Consider the following 27166-nt stretch of genomic DNA (forward strand, 5'->3'; position numbering starts at 1 on the left):
AAAAAAAAAAAAAAGAAAGTAGCCAACCCTGCTCTGGTTAAAAGGCTTTCCAACTGGTGTGTTCATCTACTTTAATATAATTTTTTTGGGAACAACTTTTGTAATAGTGAAAAGAAAACGATTTCTCCTCATAGAAACTCTGTCAAAATATCTTGGCTTGTGCTCAGAATCTAATAGAAAAAGGGAATTGAAAAAATTGAAATACAAAGTCAAGAAACTAATTCTAGATCTGGTTTTGTCATTTACTGCCTCTTCATTTCTTCATGTTTTAATGAGGGAAACAGTTTAATTTCTAAGACCTTTTTCAACTCCACATTAACAATATTTTATTGGTAGCATTTATTAGGAAGAAACAGCAAGATCTGTTTATGGATTGTGATAGGATAGCAATATAGGGATGTAACAATGATAACCTTTATTTATTTATTTATTTTGCAGTTTTTGGCTGGGGCATGGTTTGAATCCGTCACCTCTGGCATATGGGGCCAGTGCCCTACTCCTTTGAGCCACAGGTGCCGCCCAATAACCTAAATTTTTTAGCATTGGACCATTAAAGAATAGTCATTCTGGCCAGGTGCAGTAGCTCATACCTGTAATACTAGCACTCTGGGCAGCCAAGGTTGGTGGATCGCCTGAGTTCATGAGTTCAAGACCAGCCCAAGCCAGAGTAAGACCTTGATTCTATAAAAATAGCCAGGCATTATGGCAGACACCTATAGTCCTAACTACTTGGGAAGCTGAAGTAAGAACATTGCTTAATCCCAACAGTTTGCAGTTGCTGTGAGCTGTGACTCTATGGCACTCTGCTGAGGGTGACAAAGTGAGATTTTGTTTCATAAAAAACAAACACACAAAAGAATATTCATTCCATGTTCCCCAACATGGAGGTTTTGTGTTAAGGGTAGCTAGCTTAGAGATAACTTCTGTTTTGTAATGTTAAATTTAAAGTAATATTTTCTAAGAGTTTATGAGACTCATGGGAGTGGCCATTGCCTAATAATATGGCATAATATTTATTATATTGTATGCATATGGTTTAAAAAGTACAGGTAGTACTGAAAAATATCAATCCCTTTACTCATCCCTTTTAACTTCCTAGCTCAGTTTCTCAAAGGCAAAGACTTGCAAATAATTTTTATTTTATTAAAACTTTCTTTTTTTATTTTGTGCTAGGATAGATCGGGTACTCTTTCTGCTATCTCCTCAACTTCTTCAATCTCCTCCCAATATGTTACTCTGTTTTCAGTCAAATCAATAAATAATTACATTATTTTGAATATGTGTAAATTAGAAATATGTTGCTTATTATATTGTGTATTTCTTTTCTGTGTAGATCTCTGTTCTACAGTTTCTAATTATCTTTATTTTATTCCTGTAATGCATTTCTTATACTATTTATTTTTTCCCAAAGCTCTGTTGTTTCTAGTTTCTTCTCTTTTCCCTGACACTGGGAAAATTATAAGTGGTCTCTTTTTATTTTCTGATTTTATTTATGGTGTATAAAAACATGATTCACTTTAATATATTGGTTTTATAGACAACATATTTGCTAAACTTTATTAATTCTAATTTCTCTGTAAATTTTTTTCTCTCTGTAGATATTTTGAATTCTCTCTAGGACAGTGGTTCTCAACATTTCTAATGCTGTGATGTATTTTGCAACCCACAGGTTGAGAACTGCTGCTCTAGGCAGTCATCATCCGTAAATATTTTTGTTTCTTTTCTTTCTACCGTGGCTAGGACCTAGGTTAAATTGTCATATTTTATTTAGGATTTTGCATCCATATTCATTGGTAAGATTGGCTTGTAATTTCCTTTTACACTCAGCCCTATTTAGGCTTGATGTCAAGGTAATGCTAGCTTTTTACTTCTCTGGAAGAGTTTGGTTAGATTTAAATTTTTGTTCTGGCTTAATTGCGTTATGGTTAGAGATCATAATGTTTTGTGTGAATTCCTTCCTTTGAGATTTTTTTAGATTGGCCTTAAGGTTCAGTGTATGGTCAGTTGTTTTTTTTGTTTGTTTTATGTTTTTTTTGCAGTTTTTGGCCAGGGCTGGGTTTGAATCGGCCACCTCTGGCATATGGGGCTGGTGCTCTACTCCTTTGAGCCACAGGCACCGCCTGTATGGTCAGTTTTTATAAATATTCAAGATGTGCCTAATATAAATATGTTCTCCATTGGATGGTATACTATGTTATGTATGTTCATTAGAACAAATTTGCTATTTGCTATTCATGTTCAAATCGTTTTACATTATTTTTTTGAGACAGAGCCTCAAGCTGTCCCCCTGGGTAGAGTGCAATGGCCTCACAGCTCACAGCAACCTCTAACTCCTGGGCTCAAGCGAGTCTCCTGCCTCAGCCTTCCAAGTAGCTCCTGTCACAATGCCCGGCTATTTGGTTGCAGCTGTCATTGTTGTTTGGCGGGCCTGGGCTAGATTCAAACCCATCACCTTAGGCACACGTGGCTGGCGCCTTAGCCACTTGAGCCACATGCGCTGAGTCATCTTTTTACATTTTTATAGATGATTTTGTTTACATGTTCACCTATCAGAGGTCTGTTTAAAATCTCCAACTATAACTATGGATTTGTCTGTTTCAACTTAAGGGTTTTTTCTTAGTATCTTTCTTGTGTATCAAATCTTTTATCATTTTGAAGTGGCCCTGTTTTATGTTTCATAATGCTTTTGCCATAAGGTCTATGCTTCATCTGAAATTAATACAAATGTACCAGCATTCTTTGTGTATATATAAGTTTTAAAATCTTTTATTTCAACCTTTTTCTGTAACTTATCTTTTTAATGTCTGTAATAAATAGAATACATGTTGAAATTTTCCTCCTTTTTTTGTAGTCTGAGGGTATTTGTCTCCAGAATTTTTGTCGATATACTTATTATATAACCTTTTTTTTTTTTTTTTTGAGACAGAGTCTGTCTCACTTTGTCAACCTGGGTGGAGTGCCATGGCATCATAGCTCACAGCAACCTCAGACTCTTGGGCTCAAGTGACCCCCTTGCCTCAGACTCTCAAGTAGCTGGGACTATAGACACCCACCACAATACCTGGCTGATTTTTCTATTTTCAGTAGACAGGGGTTCTCACTCTTGCTTGGGCTGGTCTCAAACTCCTGAGCTCAGGCAATCCACCCTTTACATAACTTTTTATGGCTTTTATACAACTTTTCAGTAGTAAGATTTTCAAAAAATTGAAAAAAGATGTAATGAGCTCCCTTGAATCTTTGTTTACATTCACCAGTTGTTAGTATTTTGTCATATTCACTTTATAGCTTTATATGTCTTGCCCTGCAGAGTGTTTATATGTATGTGTATGTTTAATGATTGCATGTGTGTATACATTTATTTTTGCTAAGCCATTTCAAAGTATGGTCCAGATATCACGACACTTCATATGCATAAATACCCTAGTGTATATCATGCCTTGCCTAAAGAAAAGGACATTATTCTACATAAACACGATATCATTAACACACTTAAGAAATCAACAGCAATTTTAACGCATTAACTGCCATGTGAGTTATAAATTATTTTTGAAGTTTTCATGTTCCTTTATTTTTGAACAGAGTTTTGTTCGGTTGCCCTGGGGTTCAGTGCCCTGGCATCATAGCTCACAGATACCTCAAATGCTTGGATTCAAATGATTCACTTGCCTTAGCCTGCAGAGTAGCTGTGAAACTCCTGAGCTGAAGCAATCCACCTGCATCAGCCTCCCAGAGTGCTAGGATTACATACATGGGCCACCGCGCCCTGGCAACTTTTCACATTACTTTTGACATTACTAATTTTCAGGGTTTTATATTACTTTTTTTTTTTTTTTGAGACAGAGTCTCACTATGTTGCCTGTGGTAGAGTACTATGGCATCACAACTCACAGCAACCTCAAACTCTTAGGCTTAAGTGGTTCTCTTGCCTCAGCCTCCCAAGTAGCTGAGACTACTGGTGCCCACCACAATACCCAGCTATATTTTGGTTGTAGTTGTCATTGTTGTTTGGCAGGCCTGGGCTAGATTTGAACCCACCAGCTCTGGTGCATGTGGCTGGCGCCTTAGCCTCTGGAGCTACAGGCGCTGAGACCTGATTATTTTTTTGTTGCAATTGTCATTGTTGTTCACCAGGCCCAGCTGGGTTCGAACCCACCAGCCTGGGTGTATGTGGCCAGCGCCCTAGCCACTGAGTATGGATGCTGCCCTTAATATTACTTTTTAATTAATGCATTTTAAAGGATCTTTTTGTTTTCAAAGTTTTTATTCTACATTTGTAATAAAACACCATGACCCCAAGGAAAAATACATTTTTTTTGTGGCAGTCAATGTGTTAAAGGATCACCTAATATTCAAGTTATATTAAATTTTTCCCTTATGGTCCTAAAGGGTCTTTCATAGCTGTTCATATAGTATACATGTATATTCTCTTAAAGTTTTAAAAATCTGGAATGTGTTGGAAGAAAATTTTCCATAGATCTCTGGTGTCTTTTTACATTTTGAGAAAAGAAGCACTGTCTCTGTTCAGAACTCTTTTTCAAGGATGTTTTATAGTGAATGACTTGGAAAATAGAGATAGAATCTACCTTTGGAGAAGAGGGAAAGTTTGTTTACCTTCTAATATAATAAAGATAATATCTTAGCTTACTGTTCATTGTAAAATATGTGGGCTCCCTAGACACCCAGTTTCTCTTTAACAGTAATGCACTGCATATGAAAGTATTACCTTGTTTGCTTTGCATCACCCTGTGGGAATTGGGCTCAGGGAAGCCCAGGTTATTACAGTAATACATGGGCTGTTGTCTCTGATCGGGAAGTCTTATATCTTTTGCTGGCATTTATGAAATTGTGGCAGGCTAACTTGTTAGCCTACAAGTACGGAAAAGTCCCACACCCTTCCAGTTCTGACACAATGGTCTTCCTGTATTTTATAGTATTTCATAACACTGATTTTTTAAACAGCGTCATTGAGATATAATTTACACACCATACAACTTAACCATTTAAAATGTACAATTTAATTGTTTTTAGAATATTTATAGAATTGTTCAACCATAACCCAAAAGCAATTTTAGGACATTTGTATCAACTCAAAAAGAAACTCTACATCTTTTAGCTATCACTTCCCATGGCCCTTCATCGCTACCTCCCAGCTCTAGGCAACCACCAATCTACTTGTTGTCTCTATATGTTTGTTTATGGTAGATGTTTTATGTGGGTAGAATCATGCAACATATGGTATTTTATGTCTTGCTTCTTTTACTTAGCATAATTTTTTCAAGGTTCATTCATATTGTAGCATGAATCAATGCTTCTTTCCTCTTTATTGCCAAGTAATATACCATAGTGTGCATATACAACACTTTTTAATGAGTTTACTATTAATAGTTTGGGTTGTTTTATACTTTGTTGGCTATTATGAATAATGATGGTATGAACATTCATGTACAAGTTTTTGTATTACATGTTTCTGTTTTTCTTGGTTGTATGCCTAGGAGTGGAATTGCTGGATCATATGTTTTAATTGCTTTAGAAAATGCCAGACTTTCCTCAAGCTGTTGTACTATTTTGCATTCCTACTGGCAATGTATGTGAGTTCCAGTTTCTTCCACAGCCTCAATAACACTTTCCATTGTCTGTCTTTTTTTATTATAGTTATCTAGTGTGTATGAAGTGGTGTGTCATTGTGGGGTTTTTTTGCATTTTCCTGATTGCTAATGATGTTGCCCATCTTTTCAGAGGCTAATCGGACATTTCATATATAGTTTTTGTAGAAATTTCTATTCAGGGCGGCGCCTGTTGCTCAGTGGGCAGGGCGCCAGCCCAATATATGGAGGGTAGTGGGTTTAAACCTGGTCCCGGCCGAACTGTAACAACAACAAAAAAAAATAGCCAGGCATTGTGGCAGCTGCCTGTAGTCCCAGCTATTTGGGAGGCTGAGGCAAGGGAATCACCAAAGCCCAGGAGTTGGACTTTGCTGTGAGCTGTGTATGCCACGACATTCTACCGTGGGCAATAAAGTGAAACTCTGTCTCTACTAAAAAAAAAAAAAAGAGAGAGAGAAAAGAAAAGAAAAGAAATTTCTATTCAGCTCCTTTGTTCATTTTTATTTTTTATTTAAAAATTACTTTTATTTTTAATTATTATGGGACCTAACAGTTGTATATCTTCATAAGGGGACATGTGATTTTTTTCTTCTTTTTTTATTAAATCATAGCTGTGTACATTAATACAACCATGGGGTACAATGCTGGTTTTATATACAATTTAAAATGTTTTCATCAAACTGGTTAACATAGCCTTCATGGCATTTTCTTAGTTATTGTGTTAAAGGCATTTATATTCTACACCTAGTAAATTTCACATGTCCCCTTGTATTTTTGATATAGGCATACGATGTGAATTAATGAAATCAAGGTAATTGGGTTATCCATCACCTCAGACATTTAACATTTCTTTGTGTTAGGAACATTCTAATTCCACTCTTTTAGTTATTTTAAAGCATCCCCTAACTTACTGTTGACTATAGTCAATTTGTTGTACTATCAAATATTGTTTATTGTATCTATTTAACAATATTTTTGCACTCATTAACCATCCCCACTTTATCCCCTACCCGCTGCTAACCTTCCCAGCCTCTAGTAACTGTCATTCTACTCCATCTCCGTGAGATCAATTGTTTTCAATATTTGGCTCCCACATAAGTAAAAACATGTGAGAGTTGTCTTTCTGTGCTTGGCTTAGTTCACATAACATAATGTTCTCCAGTTCCATCCATATTGTTTCAAATCCTTTGCCAATTTTTTAGTTGGATTATTTGCCTTTCTAGTAAGTTATAAGAATTCTTTATATATTCTTGATACAAATCCCTTCTCAAATATATGACTTACAAATACATTTTTCCGTTCTGTGAATTGCTTTTTCACTTTCATGATAGTGTCTTTTGAAGCATGAAATTTTTAAATTTTGATTAAAAAAATTTTATTTCGACAAAATTATTTGAAACTATTTCTTTTTTTTGTCACTTGTGCTTTTAGTGTTATATTTAAGAAGGCTTTGACTGAACAAGAGTCAATAATATTTACTCTCATATTTTCTTGTAAGAGTTATATCTGTGATATAGTTTAAGTTAATTTTTACATATGATGTGAGGAAGAGGTCCAAGTTTTTTCAGTTGCATGTGAGTATCCATCTTTCTCGGCAGTATTTGTTGAAAAGACTTCTTTCCTCCCTCATTGAATGTCCCTGGTACCTTTGCAAGAAATCAGTTTCCCATAGATATATGGGGTAATATCTGGACTCTGGTTTAAATATCTGTTGTTGAGCCATTACAACGCTGATTTGATTACTTTAGATTTGTAGCAAGTTTTGAAATTGGGAAATGTAAGTCCTTCAACTTTGTTCTTTTTCAATGTTGTTTTGGCTTTTGGGGTTCTTTGCATTGCCATATGAGTTGTATATTAATTTTAGTCTAAGCTTGTCCATTTCTACCAAAAAAAGGCAGTAGAAATTGTTATAAAGATTGCCTTGAATCTGCAGTATTACCATCTTAGCAATAGGAAGTCTTCTGATCCATAAATATGGGATATTTTTCCATTTATTTAGATTTTCTCTAAATTTTTTTAATAATCTTTTTTTTTTTTGGTTTTTACAGTATAAGGTTTTCATTTCTTAAGTTTATTTCTCAAAAATTATTATTTTTTTCTTACAGATAGCACCTCACTCTGTTGCCCAGGCTGGAGTGCAGCAACATGATTATAGCTCACTGTAAACCTCAAACTCCTGGGATCAAGGAATCCTCCCATTTCTGCTGTCTGAGCTCCCAAGTAGATGGGACAAAAGGCATGCACCACCATACCCAACTAATTTTTAATTTTGTTTTAGAGATGGGGTCATGCCATGTTGTCCAGGCTGGTCTAAAACTGCAGTCCTTGAGCCATCCTCCTGCTTTGACCTCCCAGAGCACTGAGATTACAGGAGTGAGTCACTGCCCCTGACCAGAATTTTATTTCTTGTCATGCAGTTCTAAGTGGATTTTTCACTTAATTTCATGCTAGTATATAGAAATACAATTGATCTTTCTATATTGATCTTGTACCCTGCAACCTTGCTAAACTTGTTTACTTGCTCCAATAGGATTTTCTGTATATAAGAATATGCCATATTTGAACAGAGATAGCTTTACATCAGTGGTTTTCTACCTTCTTAATGCTGCGACCCTTTAATACAGTTCCTCATGTTGTGGTGACCCCCAACCATAAAATTATTTTCGTATGGTTGAGGGTCACCACAACATGAGGAACTGTATTAGAGGCTCACGGCATTAGGAAGGTTGAGAACCACTGCTTTACATCCTTCTTTTCAATATGGCTGTTTCATTTCCTTGTCCAAATGTCCTGGACAGAATCTCTGGGATTATGTTGAAAAGAAGTGACAGAGTAGACAGTAGACAGTTAACATCCTTGTCTTGTTCCTAGTCTTATAATGAAATGATTCAGTCTTTCACTAGTAAGTATGATGATAGCTGTGGGTTTTTTGTAGCTGTGCATTATCAGGTTGAGAAAGTTACCTGCTATTCCTATCTTGATAGTTGTATTCTCTCTTTTGTTTTGGGGTCTTGTTTCTTTTTTCCTGTTGGTTTGTCAATTTTGTTGACTCTTTCTAAGAACCAACTTTTGATTTTTTAAATTTTTTCTGTTCTTTTTCTTTTCTCCATTTCATTAATTTAGCTCAAATCTTTATGATTTCTTTCTTGCCCTAGATTTAGTTGGCTCTCTTTTTCTAAAGTCTCAAAGTGGAAGGCTGTGACATTTTTTTAATATAAGCATTCACTGCTATAAATTTCCCTCTAGTCATTGCTTTGAAGGCATCTGATATGTTTTGGTGTTTTGTGGTTTTATATTCATTTACTTCAAACTATTTCTAATACACCTTGTAATTTCTCCTTTGACTTATATGTTAATTGGCGGTAAATTACTTCTTTTCTACATACTTGTGAATATCCAAAATTTCTTTTGATTATTGACTTTTAATTTCATTCCATTGTGGCTGGAGAACATACTTTGTATGATCTCAGTCCTTTTAAGGTTATTGATATTTGTTTTATGGTCTAGCAGGTGATCTATCCTGGATAATGTTCTATGCATTCTTGAGAAAAAAGGTGTATTTTGCTATTGTTGAGTGGAGTGTTGAAGAGATGTCTTTTGGGTCCAGTTGATTTATAGTGTTGTTCAAATCCTTCATTTCCTTGTTGATCTTCTGATTCACTGTTCTACCCAATGTTAAAAGTAGTGTATTAAAATCCTCAATTTTTGTACAACTATTTATTTCTCGCTTTAATTTAGCCAGCTTTTGTTTCATCAGTTTTGGGGTTCTTTTGCTAGATGCATCTGTTTCAAAGTATGTTTCTTGGTAAGTTGACCTTTTTATCATTATAAAAATGTCCATCTTTACCTCTAATAATTGTTGTTTTAGAATATATTTTGTCAGTTATTAGTATATATCCACTCCAGCTTCCTTGTTACTGCTATTTACATAATTATATTTTTTCCATCCTTTCTCTTTCAACTTTTGTGTTTATTTTAATCTAATATGTTTTGTAGACACCACTGGATCTTGCTTTTTTTATAAAGTCTGACAATCTCTGGTTTTTGTTTAGCTTTTTAACTTATTCACATTCAATATTATTAATTTTATTGAATTTTTGTCTGTCATTTCACTTTTTGTGTCCCATGCAGGTTTTTTTTTTTGTTCTTCTGTTTCTCCTTTATTTTTTACACAGTTATAAAGACCTTAGACTACTTCATCTCATTCTGTCCTGACTTACGCTGTATTGCTAACCTGTTTTCATTTTATATTTTAAATGTTACAGTTGTTTTTATAATTGTGTTTTATTGCTAGTATTTATTTAAATGCACTCACAACTTTACCACTTTTTTTTGCTCTTCATTCTTTTTAGCATTTTAGAGCATACATTGGGGGTTTTGTGGGCTTCTCCTGGGGGCATACTTTCTCAGTTTTTCTTAGTCAAAAAATATATGTATTTTACCTTGTTATTGAAAAATATTTTCACTAGGTAAAAAATTACAGATTTGCAGTTTTCTTTTAGCATATTAAAGATGTCATTCCACAGTCTTCTGGCTTCCATTATTGCCTCCAAGAACTAATCTGTAAATTAATTTTCACTTCCTTGAAGGCAATTTGTCTTGTCTTTCTTGATGCCTTTAAGGTCCCTTCTTTGTTTTCATGTTATGCAGTTATGCTCTATTGCTCCTAGTTTAGGGTTTTACTTTTCTTCCATAACATCTATTTGATTTCTTAAATCACGAATATCTTTAATGTTTTCATGAAAAGTCTTAGTCTCTTTTTTTAACTGTTGGCTCTACTGTGTTTCCTTTTCTCACTTCTTCTAGAACCCCATCACTTGTATATTATACTTCTTTAATCTTTCTTCCATGTCTCTTAACGTTTATTCCACATTTTCCGTAAGTTTTATCACTATGGTACATTATATGTAATTTCTTTTTCTTTGTTTGTTTTTGAGACAGAGTCTTTGTATGTCGCCCATGGTAGAGTGCTGTAGTGTCACAGCTCACAGCAATCACTAACTCTTGGGCTTAAGCGATTCTCTTGCCTCAGCCTCCCAAGTAGCTGGGACTACAGGTGCCTGCCACAATGCCTGGCTATTTTTTGTTGCAGTTGTCATTGTTGGTTAGCTGGCCCAGGCCAGATTCAAACTCACCAGCCTCTGTGCATGTGGCTGGCGCTGTAACTGCTGTACTACTGGCGCCAAGCCCTTTTTTTTTTTTTTGAGACAAGGTCTGACTTTGTCCCCCTTGGTAGAGTGCTATGGTGTCATAGCTCACAGCAACCTCAAACTCTTGGGCTCAAGCGATTCTCTTGTCTTAGCCTCCCAAGTACCTGGGACTACAGGCTCCCACTACAACACCTGGCTCTTTTTAAAGACAGGTCTCGCTCTAGCTCAGGCTGGTCTCAAACTCATGAGATCAAGTGATCCACCCACCTCGGCCTCCTAGAGTGCTGGGATTACAGGTATGAGACACCAAGCCTGGCCTATGTAATTTCCATTAAGTTTTTAATTTCAATTATTATAGTTTTTAATTATAGAAATTATATTTTCTTTTAATTTAGTTATATCATTTTTAAAAAACAATTTCCAGATATGTTTATTATTTCCAAGATATAAAAAATATTTTTCATAGTTATAAAAGTATTATATATTTCGTGTCTAATAATTCCAATATCTGAAATCTTTGCTGAGTAGTTTCTGCTGTCAATTGTTTTTTTTTTTGGTTCTTGCTTACAGTATTTTGCTTCCTTTTATGTTTAATTATTTTTTAGTGGGATGTCTCATTTTCCTTTCAAAAAATGATATACTGGAAATATTTGAGGGTCACTAGGTAGGTCTCTATGGAAGTTTTGACTGTGTTATGGTCTATTATTTCACTTCTAAGAAACACATTCCACAGCATCCTTTCTGATTCACCTGTACAAGTTTTAACTTGCTTAATTTATCAGTGTTCCTGGGAGGGCTTCATTTGTTTCCATCCACACAGATTTTGTGTTTCTTAATTTTGTCTATCGCAAAACTTTTGTGATAGCCCACATATAAAGATAAGTTCTTCTACATAAAATTTCTATGTATTTCTGCCCGGCCTTTGGGAGGTCAATGCAGCCAGAGTCCACTCTAAACAAATTCTCAGTTTGAGGTTACGGGGCCTGGTCATACTAAACTGGATTGCAAATCTGTGTAAGGGCCAGCTTGTAATTATAGTCTTCAAGAATCTTTTTTCCTGTGTTTCTCCACTGAGAACCAAGATATCTTTTCTTCCAATTCCCTGGAAGTGGGATTGTGAATTATAAATATTAAATAATTAGAATTATTATAAATACTTCTAAAGAGCTTATTTATAAAACAAGAAATGCAGATTCTCCATGTTTGGCAAATACTCTCAGGGCAAAAATTATTTCATTGGTGAGTTCACTGTTTATTTTTTCCCTAGATTTTAATTTGATAAACTCTATTGTGCTTCTTTTTGGTGCTTTTAGGAAGATGTTTTACATTTTTTTATACATTTTTAGTTTTTTTAGCATGTCAGTCTGGATACCTAACTAGTCACATATTTGGAATATTTCCTATTTCTCTATGCTATTATTTCATAGCATAGGTCTTCTTCAAACACTTGAATCAAAATCATTTTGAGATGCTTATTAAAATTTCAGATTTTCCTATTCACCTTCAGGCTTACGGAAATAGAATCTCTAGAATGGGTTCTCGGTATCTGAATTTTTGTGAGGTTATTTAGTTAACCCTAATACATACAGAGTTTGTTTTGATTCATACTTTTTAGTCTAATATCTGGTATTTTTGTTGTAGCAGCCTGAGTTCTAAATTTTTTAATTTTTGTACTTATCCTAGCACCATATCTTGAGTGATCCATTACTTTCACATCTATTTGACATCCCAACTATTATCATATAGTAATTATGTGGGGAGGAGAGGGTGCGTGAGTGTGTGTGTGTATAGATCTCTTTTTTGGCCTTTGTATTTTGGTTCATTGAGTTGCCTAGCCTTTGAGCAATACCATACTATTTTAATTATTGTATTTTTATGATGTATTTTACTATGAGATAATACTAAATCTTCCTTACTTTTTATTTTCTCCCACAATAAAAAAATTTAATATTAATTTAGTTGCATCATTTTCTTCCTTTAACAATCTTCAGTGATTTTGAAGAATGAAATAGTATTTTCTACAGTTGTGAGAAGGTGGGTTTTTGGTCTTATCTCCTTCTATATTTATTTCATATGGACTTAGGAAAGCCTTTTAGACTGAGGTTCTTAATGTTCATTTTACCTGATTATTTTCCTGAAACAATTTTTTATTTTAATCTTAATGCTTATCGTGGTCAGTATTACTTCAGATATCTTTCTGCCCATTCTCCCAAATTGAAGTCCATTATTCAGTTTCTCCATAGAGCCTTTATTAATACTCCTAGGCTCAAAGGAGCTATTTTTCTAAGCTTTGATAGTAGTTACTACGTGATCACAGGCTGTCAAAACTAGAAGCTACCCTAGAAGATTATATTGTCTATATTTGTCATTTTACAGATGAGAAAACAGTATGGGAATAAATTTTCCATGGTCTCCTAATGATTCAACTGTTAAAGTAAACTCAATATTGATTTCTTGTGTTTTAGAGATCTTTCCATTAGCTATGTAATCATTCTATTGTATTTTAATTTTATTTTCATTTGTTTGTGCCTAGTTTCCTTTTTTAAAACTAAAGTCACCACCTATATCTACACTTTTCTTGTAGACATCATAGACCTATTATTATGCTTGTGCTTATCAGACACCTAATCAATATTTATAGGTGGTGGTAAAAAACAAGTTGTTCCATTAACCAGATGTCAAATTGAGGCTATTTCCTTATGGGTGCCACTGTTATAACTACATAGAAAGTGGCATCTAGTGGTTGGTGTGTGTATTACAATTATCTATTTTGTTTTGTTTTGTCCTGTTTTAATGTAGTAGTACCAGTCATTCTCATAAACTAAGTGGAATAAATAGAATACAACTTAAATTTTTAAATTCAGCTTAAACAAACTTATCTATAATTCCCACATGCTCTAAGCAGCGGTCTCTCTGAAGTATAACTACATTGATGAATTAAAGAAGTATAAAAATGAAATTACTAATTTTTGTGATTCTTAATCTCACTAATTGTGAAAAATATTATGTAAATATTAGTTATGTAACGTTACTTCTAAAATTACACACAATCTCCTGAAAAGACCGATTTCAAGCACCGAGATCAAAGAAATAATAAAAAATCTCCCAACCAAAAAATACTCTGGTCCAGATGGCGTTACACCAGAATTCTATTAAACCTTCAAATAAGAGGTTATTCCTGCACTGCAGAAATTATTCCAAAAAATTGAGAAGGAAGAAATCTTCCCCAACACATCTATAAAGCAAACATCACCTTGATACCAAAACCAGGAAAAGATTCAACTAAAAAGGAGAACTACAGACCAATTTCACTAATAAATATAAATGTAAAAATTCTCAATAATGATTTTAGCCAATAGATTACAGTTTTTCATTAAAAAAGTCATACATCATAATCAAGTAGGTTTCTTTCCAGGGTTGCATGGCTGGTTTAACATATGCAAGTCCATAAATGTAATCCACCATATCAACAGAAGCAAAAACAAAGACCATATGATCTTCTCAAAAGATGTAGAAAAAGTATTTGAGAAAAATGAACATCCTTTTCTAATTAGAACTTTGAAGAATATAGGCATTGGTGGCATTTTTCTTAAACTGATCAAAGCCATCTATGACAAACCCATAGCTAATATTATACTGAATGGAGTAAAACTGAAAGCTTTTCCACTCAGAAATGGTACAAGGTTGTCCTCTATCACCACTACTATTCAACATAGTGCTGGAAGGTCTAGCCAATACAATCAGGCATAGGATGGTAATAAAAGGAATCCAAAGGGGGGCAGAGGAAGTTAAAGTCTTCCTCATTGCAGGTGATATGATCTTATACTTACAGAACCCCAAAGACTCAAACCCCAAGACTCCTGGAAGTCATCAAAAAATACAATAATGTCTCAAGATATAAAATGAATGCTCACAAATCAGTAGCCTTTGTATATGCTAATAATAGCCTAGATGGGAAGCTGATCAAGGACACAATTCCCTTCTCAGTAGCTTTAAAGAAAATGAAATACCTAGGAATATACCTAACAAAAGAGGTGAAGACAACCTAAGGATATGGGGAGGGGGGAGGGAGGGGGGGAGGGGGGAGGGAGAGGGATTCGAGGGTTCACTTCTGTGGTTCATCTTGCAAGGGTACAAGTGAATCTTTCTATGAGTAGAATATGAATGTTTTGACATAATAACTAAGAAAGTTACATGAAGGCTATGTTAACCAGTTTGATGGAAGTGTCTTGGATTATGTATGAAAACACCACACTGTACCCCCAAAGTGCATCAATGTACACAGTTACCATTCAAAAAAAAAAAAAAAAAGAGGTGAAGGACCTCTCTAAAGAAAACTACCAAATCCTAAGAAAAGAAATAGCAGAATATATTAACAAATGGAAGAACATACCATGCTTATGGCTGGGAAGAATCAACATTGTTAAAATGTCTATATTTCCCAAAGCAATCTACAGATTCAACAAAATCCCCATTGAAATACTGACATCATACTTTTAAGACTAGGAAAAAATAATTCTTCTCTTTGTATGGAACCAGAAAACAAACCCAGATAGCCAAAGCAATTCTTAGTAATAAAATCCAGGCAGGGGCATTAGACGACAGGACTTTAGTTTGCATTACAAGGCCATAGTGATCAAAACACATGGTATTAGCACTAAAATAGAAACTTAGATATCTGGAATTGAATAGAAAATCATGAGATGATTCTAAAATCTTACAGCCACCTGATCTTTGATAAACCAAACAAGAACATTCACTGGAGGAAGGAATCCCTATTCAGTAAATGGTACTGGGAGAACTATATAACCACATGTAAAAGACTGGAACTGGACTTGCATATTTTTCTACTCACTAAAATTGATTCAAAATGGATAAAAGATCTAAATCTAAGGCATGAATCAATAAAAATCCTCGAAGAAAGTGTAGGGAAAACACTTGAAGCTGTCAACCTAGGGAAAGACTTTATGAATACGACTCCAGTGGCAATTGCAACAACAACAAAAATAAATGAGACTTGATTAAACTGAATAGCTTCTGTACAGCTCAGGAGACAACAACCAAAGCAGACAACCATCAGAATGGGGAAAGATATTTGCAAATTATGAATTGGACAAAGCTTGATAGCTAGAATCTATAGACAACTCAAATGAAGCAACAACAACAACAAAAGTCTGCAATCCCATATATCGATGGGCAAGTGAGATGAATAGAGCCTTCTCTAAAGAAGACAGACGAGTGGCTAACAAGCATATCAAAAAATGCTCATCATCCCTAATTATCAGAGAAATGCAGATCAAAACCACCCTGAGATATGACCTAACCCCAGTGAGAATGGCCCACATCACAAAGACTCAAAGCTACAGATGCTGGCATAGTTACGGAGAGATGGGAGCACTTTTGATAGCTAGTAGGACTGTAAACTAATGCAACCATTTTGGAAGGAATTATGGAGAATCCTCAAAGAATTCAAGCTAGATCTCCCATTTGATTCTGCAGTCCCATTACTGGGCATCTACCCAGAAGAAAAAAATCATTTTATCATAGGGCAGTGCCTGTGGCTCAAAGGAGTAGGGCTTTGGCCCCATATACTAGAGGTGGCAAGTTCAAGCCTGGCCCTGGCCAAAAACTGCAATAAAAATAAAAATAAATAAATAAATCATTTTATCATAAGACATTTGCACTAGACTATTTATTGTAGCTCAATTTACAATTGCCAAAATGTGGAAACAACCTAATAAGCTATGGTATATGTGTACCACGGGATACCATGCAGCTACTAAAAAGGATGGTGGCTTTACATCTTTCATATTAATTTAGATGGAGTGGAAATACATTCTTTTTAGTAAAGCATCACAAGAATGGAGAAACAAGAATCCAGTGTACTCAACTCTGATATGAGGACAATTGATACTAGTACATGGTAGGGTGAGGGGGAATGGGGGAAGGGAAAGAGGGACAGAGGGAGAGGGGTGTCGGATCCTGGTGTGTGACACACCTTTTGGGGGCAGGACACTATTAATAGAGGGACTTCACACTGCAAACGTAAGCAGTGTAACCTGGCTCATTGTACCCTCAATGATTCCCCAACAATAAAAAAAGAAAAAAAATTACAGATAAGATTATTTATGATTTTGTTTGTTTATACACTATATTATGTGTTGGGGGCTATTGTTGGATACTGAGAGGTCAAAAAATGCAATTGTAAAGAAAGGTGGCATAATCTAGTCCATATTATTGAAATCCTCATAGGCAATTAGGTTTTGCATTATTCTCAGGAGCTTGATTTGTATTTAAAACAGGAAAGTCTCAATGAAAACTGAAGATGGAAAGTTACACTATCTTCTACTTACAACAACAAAATCTCTTGCATGTATATTCACATATAAAGCAGAGATATACATTCCAAAGTCAAATGTGAATTATTCTTACATTAACAGCCATTTTGGATTATCACTAATCTTTACTCTTCTATTAATGCATGAACGTTGACAATAAACATAATCTAATTCATTGACAATGACCTTTGATAGTTCCTATCTTGTGAACTTGTGAATCAGCATATTCTTTTGAATTAATACCTTTTAAATTTTATAAATTCCATGTTTATGTTTGTGCAAAAATGTTATGTCTTATAAATTAACATTGTAGTATAATTTTGTGTATATGAGATCATCCTTCCCATTAGAGAGCAATGATGTTCTGCCTTTGTCTACCTGCACCTAACATAACATAGTGGCTGGCACATAACAGGTGATCAGTAAGTATTTATTGCATTAGTTATGTATATTGGAGGGATCGGTTCATATTCATCTTTATATGTCTAGTGTCTGAGTAGTTTTCTATCCTTTAATAATACTCAATTCATGTTTGATGAATAAGTCCGAATAAACTTATTTAGTCTGTAGTGTAGTTAGCATATTATACTAAAATCACACTGTATCACCTGTGGATAATAAATAATGGCTGCATAACACGCTTTTCAGTTTGAAGTGTTAGGCGCATACCTTTTATTCAAACAGTCTCTTGTAATATGAGTGAGAGTTTCATCCAACATCAAGCTGTTGTTTGTTCTTCTAATTAGGAAAAGTTTCAGTATGAGTGTGGCTCCTCGTTGCAGCTGGGTTGGCTAAGAGTTCTGACTACAAGTATGAAGTCAATACTTTGATAAAGGATGGGGAAGGTACTCTGCTAATTTACTGGAATAGAGGAAATCATGTAATGTTAAACAGGAGGGTAACGTCATTTTTAAGTCATAGGCTGTTGAAGTTGAACACTGATGAGCATTATTTGATATTTATATCACAACTGTTTTAGTAAGTCAGGCTGATGTCTATTTGATGAAAAGCATACCACCTTCCTGTACTTAAATTCTGAGCTATCTATATATGTTAAAGTAATTTGTTTTTGTGAATGGTTTTCTAAGAGTAAAAGATAGTTTTGGATGGCAAAAGCCATCTACTATCTTCTTGTCATCCATAGGTTTTCATTTCAGAGGAGGATATTTTTCTGACTTCAGGACATCAGTTCCTAAAATGAGTGAATGAACTTGTTAGTAGTGGCTATTTAGAACATCTATGTTTTCAGAGCAGCATTTGTGGTAAAGCTGTTAGAGACTGAGCTAATATTCATGATGAAGGAGTGGAAACAAAGAAAAGAAAGGTGATGAAAGATAGTATTTTATGCTCCATGATTGCTCATGAATAGAAAGAAGCAAGTGACTTGAAGTGGTAGGCATTCTTGGCTAGTTGCCAAGGTCATTGCTAATATACAATGAGAGGTAACTTCTTAGAAGCGTTATAGAAAAAAAGGAGTTCCGAACAACTTTGACAAGTGGTGAATCATATTATAGGGAAGTTGTAAGAATTTCTTTTCCATTTAACATCTTACAAATATATTTTTCACTTTAAAATTATAAAAATTACACTTGCCCATTTTGAAAGGTTCAAATAGAAACATATAGAATAAAAGGTGAAAGGTTCCCCAGAAGTAACCACTGCTAGAAATTTCTGTATATCTTTTCAACTTTTTTCCTGGTATTTATAAGTTGGGGTTGTTGAATGTTGTTGAGCTATTAAGTCAGGATCTAGTTGGTTTTCAGTTTCGTATTTAATGAATATTTCCCTTTCTTTTCCTTATAGGCTTGCTATGGGTGTTCTCCTGGATCAAAGTGTGACTGTAGTGGTATAAAAGGGGAAAAGGTAAGATCTGAGGTGGGCTTTGGAAAATTCAGTGAAACAAATAATATTATATAATGTATTTTTTAAAAAAGAAAACAAGACTTCTACTTCAACAGCTAAGTAAATAAAATGAATGCCACTAGACTGTTAATTTTGAGTGCTTATTACACTGTATCTCCGGGATCAGCAAACATTTTCTTAAAAGGTGATATAGTAAAAATTTTATACTTTGTGGGACACATAAGGTCTCTGTTATGTATTCTTCTCTCCTTTTTTCAAAAAGCCCCTTTTAAAGTGACTAAAAAATATTCTTAGCTCTTGGACCATAAGAAATAAGCTTCTGCCTACATATGGTCTACGAGCTATATTCTGATCAATCTTATTGAAATCATTGGCTTAATAAGCAAAATGAGAGGGGAAATGCTTAAGGAGGAAACTAAGAATTTATCAGGCTACGAATCTATGCTAGATACCATGCTGGGCAATTTCACATACTTTTATCTAGTCTATGCAGGTTAATAATAGGTGAATGTCTGTTTTTCATATTGTTTTTCCCATAGCAGCACCTCCTATTATATAACTATTGTGATTATGAGGTAAGTATTGGTGAGAATCAAAGAGCATAAACCTAACCACTATAAGTCAGTGACTAACATCAAAATTAGAAAATTAAAAAGGGATAGTGATTTATAGCCTAAAGAGTTGCACTAAGAGACAAGATTGTACTCTAGTTTCCACTTTTTTTTTTTTTTGGAGACTCTGTCACCCTGGGTAGAATGCTGTGCCATCATAGCTCACAGCAACCTCAAACTCCTGGGCTCAAGTGATTGTCTTGCCTCAGACTCCCAAGTAGCTAGGACTATAGGCTCCCACCATGACACCTGCTTGGCTAGTTTTTTTTTCTGTATTTAGTGGAGATAGGGTCTTGCTGTTGCTCAGGCTGGTCTCGAATTCTTGAGCTCTAGAAATCCATTCACCTTGGCCTCCCAGAATTCTAGGATTACAGGTGTGAGCTGCTGTGCCTGGCCTCTAGTCTCCATTTTGAGGGGCTATATATATATATATATATATTTTTTTTCTTTTTTTGAGAGAGAGTCTCACTTGGTCACCCTTGGTAGAGTGCCATAGCATCTTAGCTTACAGCAACCTCAAACTCTTGGGTTAAAGTGATCCTCTTGCCTCAGCCTCCCTAGTAGCAGGACTACAGGTGCCTGCCACAACACCCAGCTATTTTTAGAGACAGAGTCTCACTCTGGGTCAGGCTGATCTGGAACTTGTGAGCTTAAGCAGTCCATCTACCTCAGCCTCCCAAGGCTGGGATTACAGGTGTGAGCCACCGCACCCGGCCCCTCAATAAATATTTTTGAGTGCATGTTAGTAATTAAGTGTGAAGAAATTTGGGACAATATCTCTAGGGTGTATTCTACTTAGAGATGTAGAGGGTACATCAACATATTAGAGATACTTAAACATCTTGGAAGCAAAGAAACCTATTTGTTTTGCAATGCTATATTTCCAAGCATTATTTAATGATGTAATCTAATTTCCCTCTAAGAGAACACCTATGAGTATTAATTGAATAGTGTTTTGCAGAATATGTATTTGAATAACATTAGTTTGAAGGGAGTAGTTTTGCATTAAGGGTGCTTTCTGTAGTGGTAAAAGGACCAGGCAAGATTAATTTCAGGTAATAGTGGAATAATGTTTATCAGATTAATTCTTCTTGAGATAAGAATTAAACACTTCTTGGGCAACATTTAATAACTATTTCATAGCACAGGAAAGGGACTAACCAAAGAAAGTAGAGAGGGTTCTACCCTTGAAGGAAAGAAATTACACTGCGTGAATTTGCATTTGCTTTCTCTTGGGTACACTTCTCAATCTGGATGGCAGAGGGTAGCTAGAACCCAGACAAAAAGACAATCTCTCTGGCTTGAAAGTCAGTGGATAGAGCTAAGGATATTATAGTAGCTGAAAAATGAGGGGGGAACATGCTGAAATGGAGTAAAGAATCCAAAAATTTGCTTTACCACTATACACAAATTTTTCATTAAATTCTGAACCTTATATGTATAGAGGTAGATTCATACAACTCAGGAAATAAAAAGTAATAGCTGGAAGGTTGCAGTAACTAAGCATAGATATAACTGCTGTCCATTGAAGGAAAATAGTTTGAGTTTGGCTGAGTTAACTACTGTATTTCTTAAAACAAAAGTTTAATCAATACTTTTAGGAGAAAGATAAGAGAATCTGGCATCTCTATATATTACCTACTATGTCCAGTATGCAATTAAAACTTACTAGGTAAAAGTGATCCCGTCAAAAAAAAAAAAAAAAAAAAAGACCAATCAATGAAAACCAACTCTGAAATAACACAGATTTTAGAATTTGTAGATAAAGATTTAAAACAAAAAAAAGATAAATATATTTGGGATTTAAAGAAAATTCTACTTATAATACGTGAACAGATAAGGAATCACAACACAACACTGGAAACTGTTTAAAAAAGCAAAATCTTGATTTTAAAAGTAAAATATAAGACAAACTATTCACGATATAGCTCAACAGCAGAGTGGAGATTACAAAAAAAATGATGATCTTAAAGATAAATCAGAAGAAGTGATCTGATCAGAAAAGCACAGAGAAAAACATGAAAAAAATATGAATAGGGCCTCAGTCCCCTGTGTGACAGTATAAAATAATCTAATGAAAATGTAAATGGAGTTCCATAAGGACAGGAAAGAAAGAACAAGTAAGTAAAAAGAAAAATAGATAAATAATGGTGCAGTATTAGTGGAAAGAGTTCTCTACACTTGGTGAAAAATATAAATTTACAGATGTAAGAAACTCAGTACACTTCAAGCAAGATAAAAGCAAAGGAAACAATACCTAGGTTGGATATAGTGAAACTAATGGAAAAACAGAGGTTAAAAGAAAATCTTGAAATAAGCTAGAGAAAAAAATTCACATTGTATACAGTGGAACAATAATGTGAATGAGGATGGACTTCTTGCCAGAAATATTAGATAATGTATAACAGTGCAAAAACATAATTAGGGAATTGAAAAGTATCTGCAGACATAATTATTACATACAGTGAAAATGTACTTCAAAAATAAAGGCAAATTATCAGACATTTTCTGATAATTAAAAGATAAAGAATTCTTCAGCAGCATTCCTACACTAAAAGAAATATAAAGAAATTTCCTCAGGCTAAAGGGAAATGTCACTAGATGGAAGTGTAAATTTACAGGAAGGAATAGAAATGGCATGTATGTGTGTAAATATAAAAGACTATTATTTTCCCCCTCTGTTGAACACAAATGTCTGTTTAAAGCATAACAACAGAGCTTCAAAATACACAAAGCCAAAACTGACAGAATTAAAGGGGAGAGAGAGAGAGAGACAAATCCACAATCATAGTTGTAAATTCTAACATTCCTCTATCAGTCTCTGGTAGAACTAGGAAGAAAGTTAGTAAAGACAGAGGAATTGATTTCCACTATTAACAACCTTGACGTTATTGCCATATAAAGAACTTCATATCCAACAACTACAAACTATGATTTTCTACAAGGGCATGTGGCATTTTCACCAAGGGGCCACAAAATGAGACCCTTTAAATACCAGAAGATTGAAAACATTATACAGTAGATCCTTTGTAATTTTATCACCCAAACGACTGTAATGAACTGGTCAACATATTGAGGTGGGCAACATAAGGAGGCCTGCTGGACTGATGTGTACATGTACTTTACTTTCTTATAGAGTTGTTTTTTTTTCTGAGACAAAGTCTCAAGCTGTCTCCCTGGGTATAGTGCCCTGGTGTCACAGTTCACAGCAACGTCAAAGTCTTGGGCTTAAACGATTCCGTTGTCTCAGCCTCCCATGTAGCTAGGACTACAGGCACTCACCACAACACCTGGCTATTTTTTTGTTGTGGTTTTCATTGTTGTTTTTAGCAGGCCAGGGCTGGGTTTGAACCCACCAGCCCTGGTGTATGTGCTGGTACCCTAACCACTGAGATATGGGCACCGAGCCTCTTATTTATTAGAGAGTTTTTATTAGAGACTATTAGACAAAATCATATATAATCAAAACACAGTAAAATCCTACATACAGTATCATACAAAATCAATACATGTACTGTTTTCTCGTGTTTTAATCATTCTTTCTGGAAAAGGAGTCAATCTTGATCTGCTTCTTACTCTTACTATAAACCTAAGTGGAGAAAGCATTCTCAATGCTGGCTACACCACTCAGGATACCTGGGCATTTTTCCACAGCAGATGATTTCAACTGCATTATCAGATGTCTGACATCCTCTTCTTTTGGAGTCTGCAATTTCTGTGTCATTCTCACTTGCTACTTTCAATTCCAGCTGCTTCATGCACTTTTACACTGTTCTGCACTTTGGTCAATATGGCTTGGAAATTGCTTTTGGGTCAGGTTCATTACAGGTTGCCACCTTATCATCCGTTGCAACAAAACCTTCAAAATCTCCTCCTTTGAATTCTGCCACGGGAGATAGAATGTCTGATGGATTCAAGACATCATGCTCTTAGATTGTGACAAATCCAACTTTCTTAAAACACTTTTGTTGTTGTTTTGAGACAGAATCTCAAGCTATCCCCTGGGTAGAGTGCCATGTTGTCATCATAACTCACAGGAACTTTGATCTCATGGGCTCAAGCGATCCTCTTGCCTCAGTTTTTCTATTTATAGTAGAGACGGGTCTCACTCTTGCTCAGGCCAGTCTTGAACTTGTGAGCTCAAGCAATCCACCTGCCTCAGCCTCCCAGAGTGCTAGACTTATAGGCATGAGCCACTGCACCCAGCCCCTCGAAACTTCTGTATCATTTCTGGCTGAACTTTATTCTACGCAAAACTGATCCAGATGACCACATCCAGAGTGTTAACTGATGCAGTAGATGAATTTGCTTCCACAGATGGACCATGGGTTTGTGTTTCAGTAATGACCTACTATAGGAGCCAGGCTTGACAGGGCATTTTAAATGTTTTGATAATGACTTGGTGAAGAGGTTGTATTTTTGAGGTCATGTTGGAAGACAAAAATTTCAGTGTCACATTTGTGAGATGATTCACTGTGGGTGGCTGGACAGTTGTCTACTGTCAATAGAATGGACCATTTCTTCTTCTTCATTTCTTCATCAATACCTCTTACCCACTCCTCAAATAGGGCATCAGTCATCCATGCACTTGTTTGATCTCCAAGTGATAGGGAGGTCTTTGAGCTTTAGGCAAAAATTTAGCATGGCTTTGCCAATTTACCAATCATCGAGGGCGTTAATTTCTCTCTAGTTGAGTTAGTGCAAAGCAAAACTGTGAAACAGTCTTTGGAAAGTTTTCAGCTCCTACATTTGTCACCCTTCATGATAAGGCTCCTGTCAGGCATCATCTTGAAAAAACATCCATACTTGTCAGCATTAAAGATATCGTCATCTTTGAAGCTTCTGGCAAAGTCTAAGAACTTTTTTTTTCCTTGAGACATGAGTCTCACTCTCTTGTCCCAGACTAGGGTTCCATGGCATCAGCCTAACTCACGGCAACCTCAGGCTGCTGGGTTCAAGCGATCCTCCTGCCTCAGTCTCCCAAATAGCTGGAACTATAGATATCCATCACAACACCTGGTTAATTTTTCTATTTTTAAAAAAATTTTTCTATTTTTAGTAGGGACAGAGTCTTGTTCTTGCTCAGGCTGGTCTTAAACTCCTGAGCTCAAGGGAGCCTCCTGCTTCAACCTCTCAAATTGTTAGGATTATAGGCATGAGCCATGGCCCCTGGCCAGTCCAGGAACTTTTAGGTGAACTCTTCCACAATTTCTATTGGCACTCTATTAGATTCACCACATGAGATGTTCTGGGAGATCTTGTGTTGTAATTGAAATTTCTCAAGCCAACCTCTTGGTGCTTGGAAATCTATCTCCCCTAGTTCCTATGTGTTTTGTTTTATTTTTAGCAAATTCTTGGATCATTGGCCCAGAGATTCGGATGTTAACTGGCCTCATTTGTTTGAACTGTTTAATGTGGCTTCATTGGCTTCATCAAGGGAAATTTTTTTTTTCCACTATAGGTCTCTGCTTTCCTTACCGTATCTCCCCAAGTACTCATGTTTACACTTTTTGATGTTGCTAGCTGGAGTCTTGCTAACACCAGCATATTCTGCTTTCTTTGGCTACTATTTTCTAGAAAATGTAGAAGAAGATCAATTTTTTCCTTTAATGTCAGCTCTTTAAGTTCTTTCCTTTGGGTCACCATGTCTTGATTAACTGTAAAATTTTTCAGTAATTATAGGATAGACCTATAATTCAGACAAGTCCTCCAGGTTGAAAAAGTCTTCCATAACACCTGATCAACAATAGGACGTTAGGCCTAATCCAACACGTGATAATAATAAAACATGAAAAAAGAACTTACACTAATGAAAACATAATACAACTAAGGGGTAAAGCCCATACCTCTACCTTCAGTGTGGAGTGGACTCAACTAGTCAACTTATAAGAGGACAAATTAAATTCTGTGTCACAGTCCAAATGGTCAAGATACAACGTACAGGGATGGTCGATATGTAGAGGACATTCTTCCATTGAATACATGTGGTACATGTCCAATCTATGAAAATTAGGTCAACTTTAGAAGGTGGTCAATGTAGGGAGGTGGTCAACTATGAAGATTCTACTGTATATATTCTCTGACCACAATGGAATGAGTAAAAAATCAGTAGGGTGGTGCCTGTGGCTCAAAGGAGTAGGGCACTGGCCCCGGCCAAAAACTGCAAAAAAAAAAAAAAAAAAAAAACCAGTAAAAATAGAGTTTGTAGAAAATCCTCTATTATTTAGAAATTTAAAAGCACTGTTTTAAATAACGATGGACCAAAGAAGAAATCACAAGGAGAACCAGAAAATATTTTTAGTTATATTCAAAAGCACATACTGAAAATTGTGGGATGGACTGACATTAAAGCAGGGATACAGTGGGACATAGCTTTAAATGTCTATGTTAGAAAAGAAAACAGAGTTAAAACTGTTAATCCAAGTTTCTTAAGAAACTCGAAAAGGAGAAGCAAATTAAATTTAAATTAAGAGAAACAAGGAAATAATAAAGATAAAAGTAGAAATATGTGAACTAGAAAACTAACAATAAAAGAAAAAGTACACATCCCAAAATGGGTAGCTGATAAATAATTGGCATGACTGATAAAAAAAAAAATAAGGAGAAAACCCAAATGACCACTATCAGGAATGATCTACACACATTACAAGATGAATAAGGGAATATTATAAATAACTATAACAGTAAATTTAACAACTTAGGTTAAATGGACAAATTTCTTGAGAAACATACATTACCAAAAGCTAAGTGAATGAATGAATGAAATAAGCAATATATGAATAGCCCTATGTCAACAAGGAAGTTGAATTATTAACCCTTCCCATAAAAAAATTGCAACTCTAGAAGGGTTTACTGATTAATCATATGAAACATCTATGTGAATGTCTTGCATAAATAAACTCATTCAGAAAATAGAGGGATAGAGAATGCCTCTTAACTAATTTTATGAAGTGAGCATAGCCCTGACACCAAAACCAGGCAAAAATGAAATTACCAAACCAGAAAATGACAGATCAGTATCCTTTATTTAAAAAAATAAAATGTTAGCAATTCAGGTCTAACAACATATAAAGTGAATAATTTCAGTATGTATGACCAAGTAGGGTTTATGCCAGGAATGTATGTTTGGTTTTACATTTGAAAATCAAAAATTGTGATTCAGTATAATTAAAAGACTAAAAAAAATTTAAGCAGAAATACATCCACCCACCATATAATTATCTCAGTAGATGCAGGGACTGCATTAACAAAATTCAATATCCTTTCCTGAGAAAAACTGTTTGGAGACTAGAAAAGAGTATCCTCAGCCTTAAGGAGAATCTTCCAAAGCCCTACAGTTAAAAGTATCCTCTTTGAGAAAGACTGAATTTGTTTCTTCTAAGTTTGGGCACATATCTGCTCTCACTACATCTGTTCAAGATTGCTAGTATGGTAAGACAAGAAACACAAAAGAAAAGGTGGCCAGAATGCAAAGGAAAAAATAAAACTTTTTTTTCTTTTTCTATATTGCTGATGACATGATTTGTCAGTGTAGAAAATTCCATAGACATATGCCAAAATGCTCCTAAAACTTGGAAGTGGGCTGGGTGCCTGTGGCTCAA

General features: G+C 35.2%; 1 protein-coding gene across 2 annotated transcripts in view; it reads left to right on the forward strand.

Annotated features, from left to right (window-relative positions):
- COL4A5 (collagen type IV alpha 5 chain) overlaps nucleotides 1-27166 on the forward strand; it is a 285432-nt gene that overhangs the window by 90165 nt on the left and 168101 nt on the right. For both annotated transcript variants that reach the window (XM_003799734.3, XM_003799735.3), the window contains exon 2: nucleotides 18895-18954. In XM_003799734.3, coding sequence (XP_003799782.1) covers nucleotides 18895-18954 — 60 coding nt within the window. The remainder of the gene's footprint in view (nucleotides 1-18894; nucleotides 18955-27166) is intronic.

This window comes from Otolemur garnettii, unplaced genomic scaffold (assembly GCF_000181295.1).
Source record: "Otolemur garnettii isolate 467f Iridium unplaced genomic scaffold, OtoGar3 scaffold00155, whole genome shotgun sequence".
Lineage (NCBI taxonomy): Eukaryota > Metazoa > Chordata > Mammalia > Primates > Galagidae > Otolemur > Otolemur garnettii.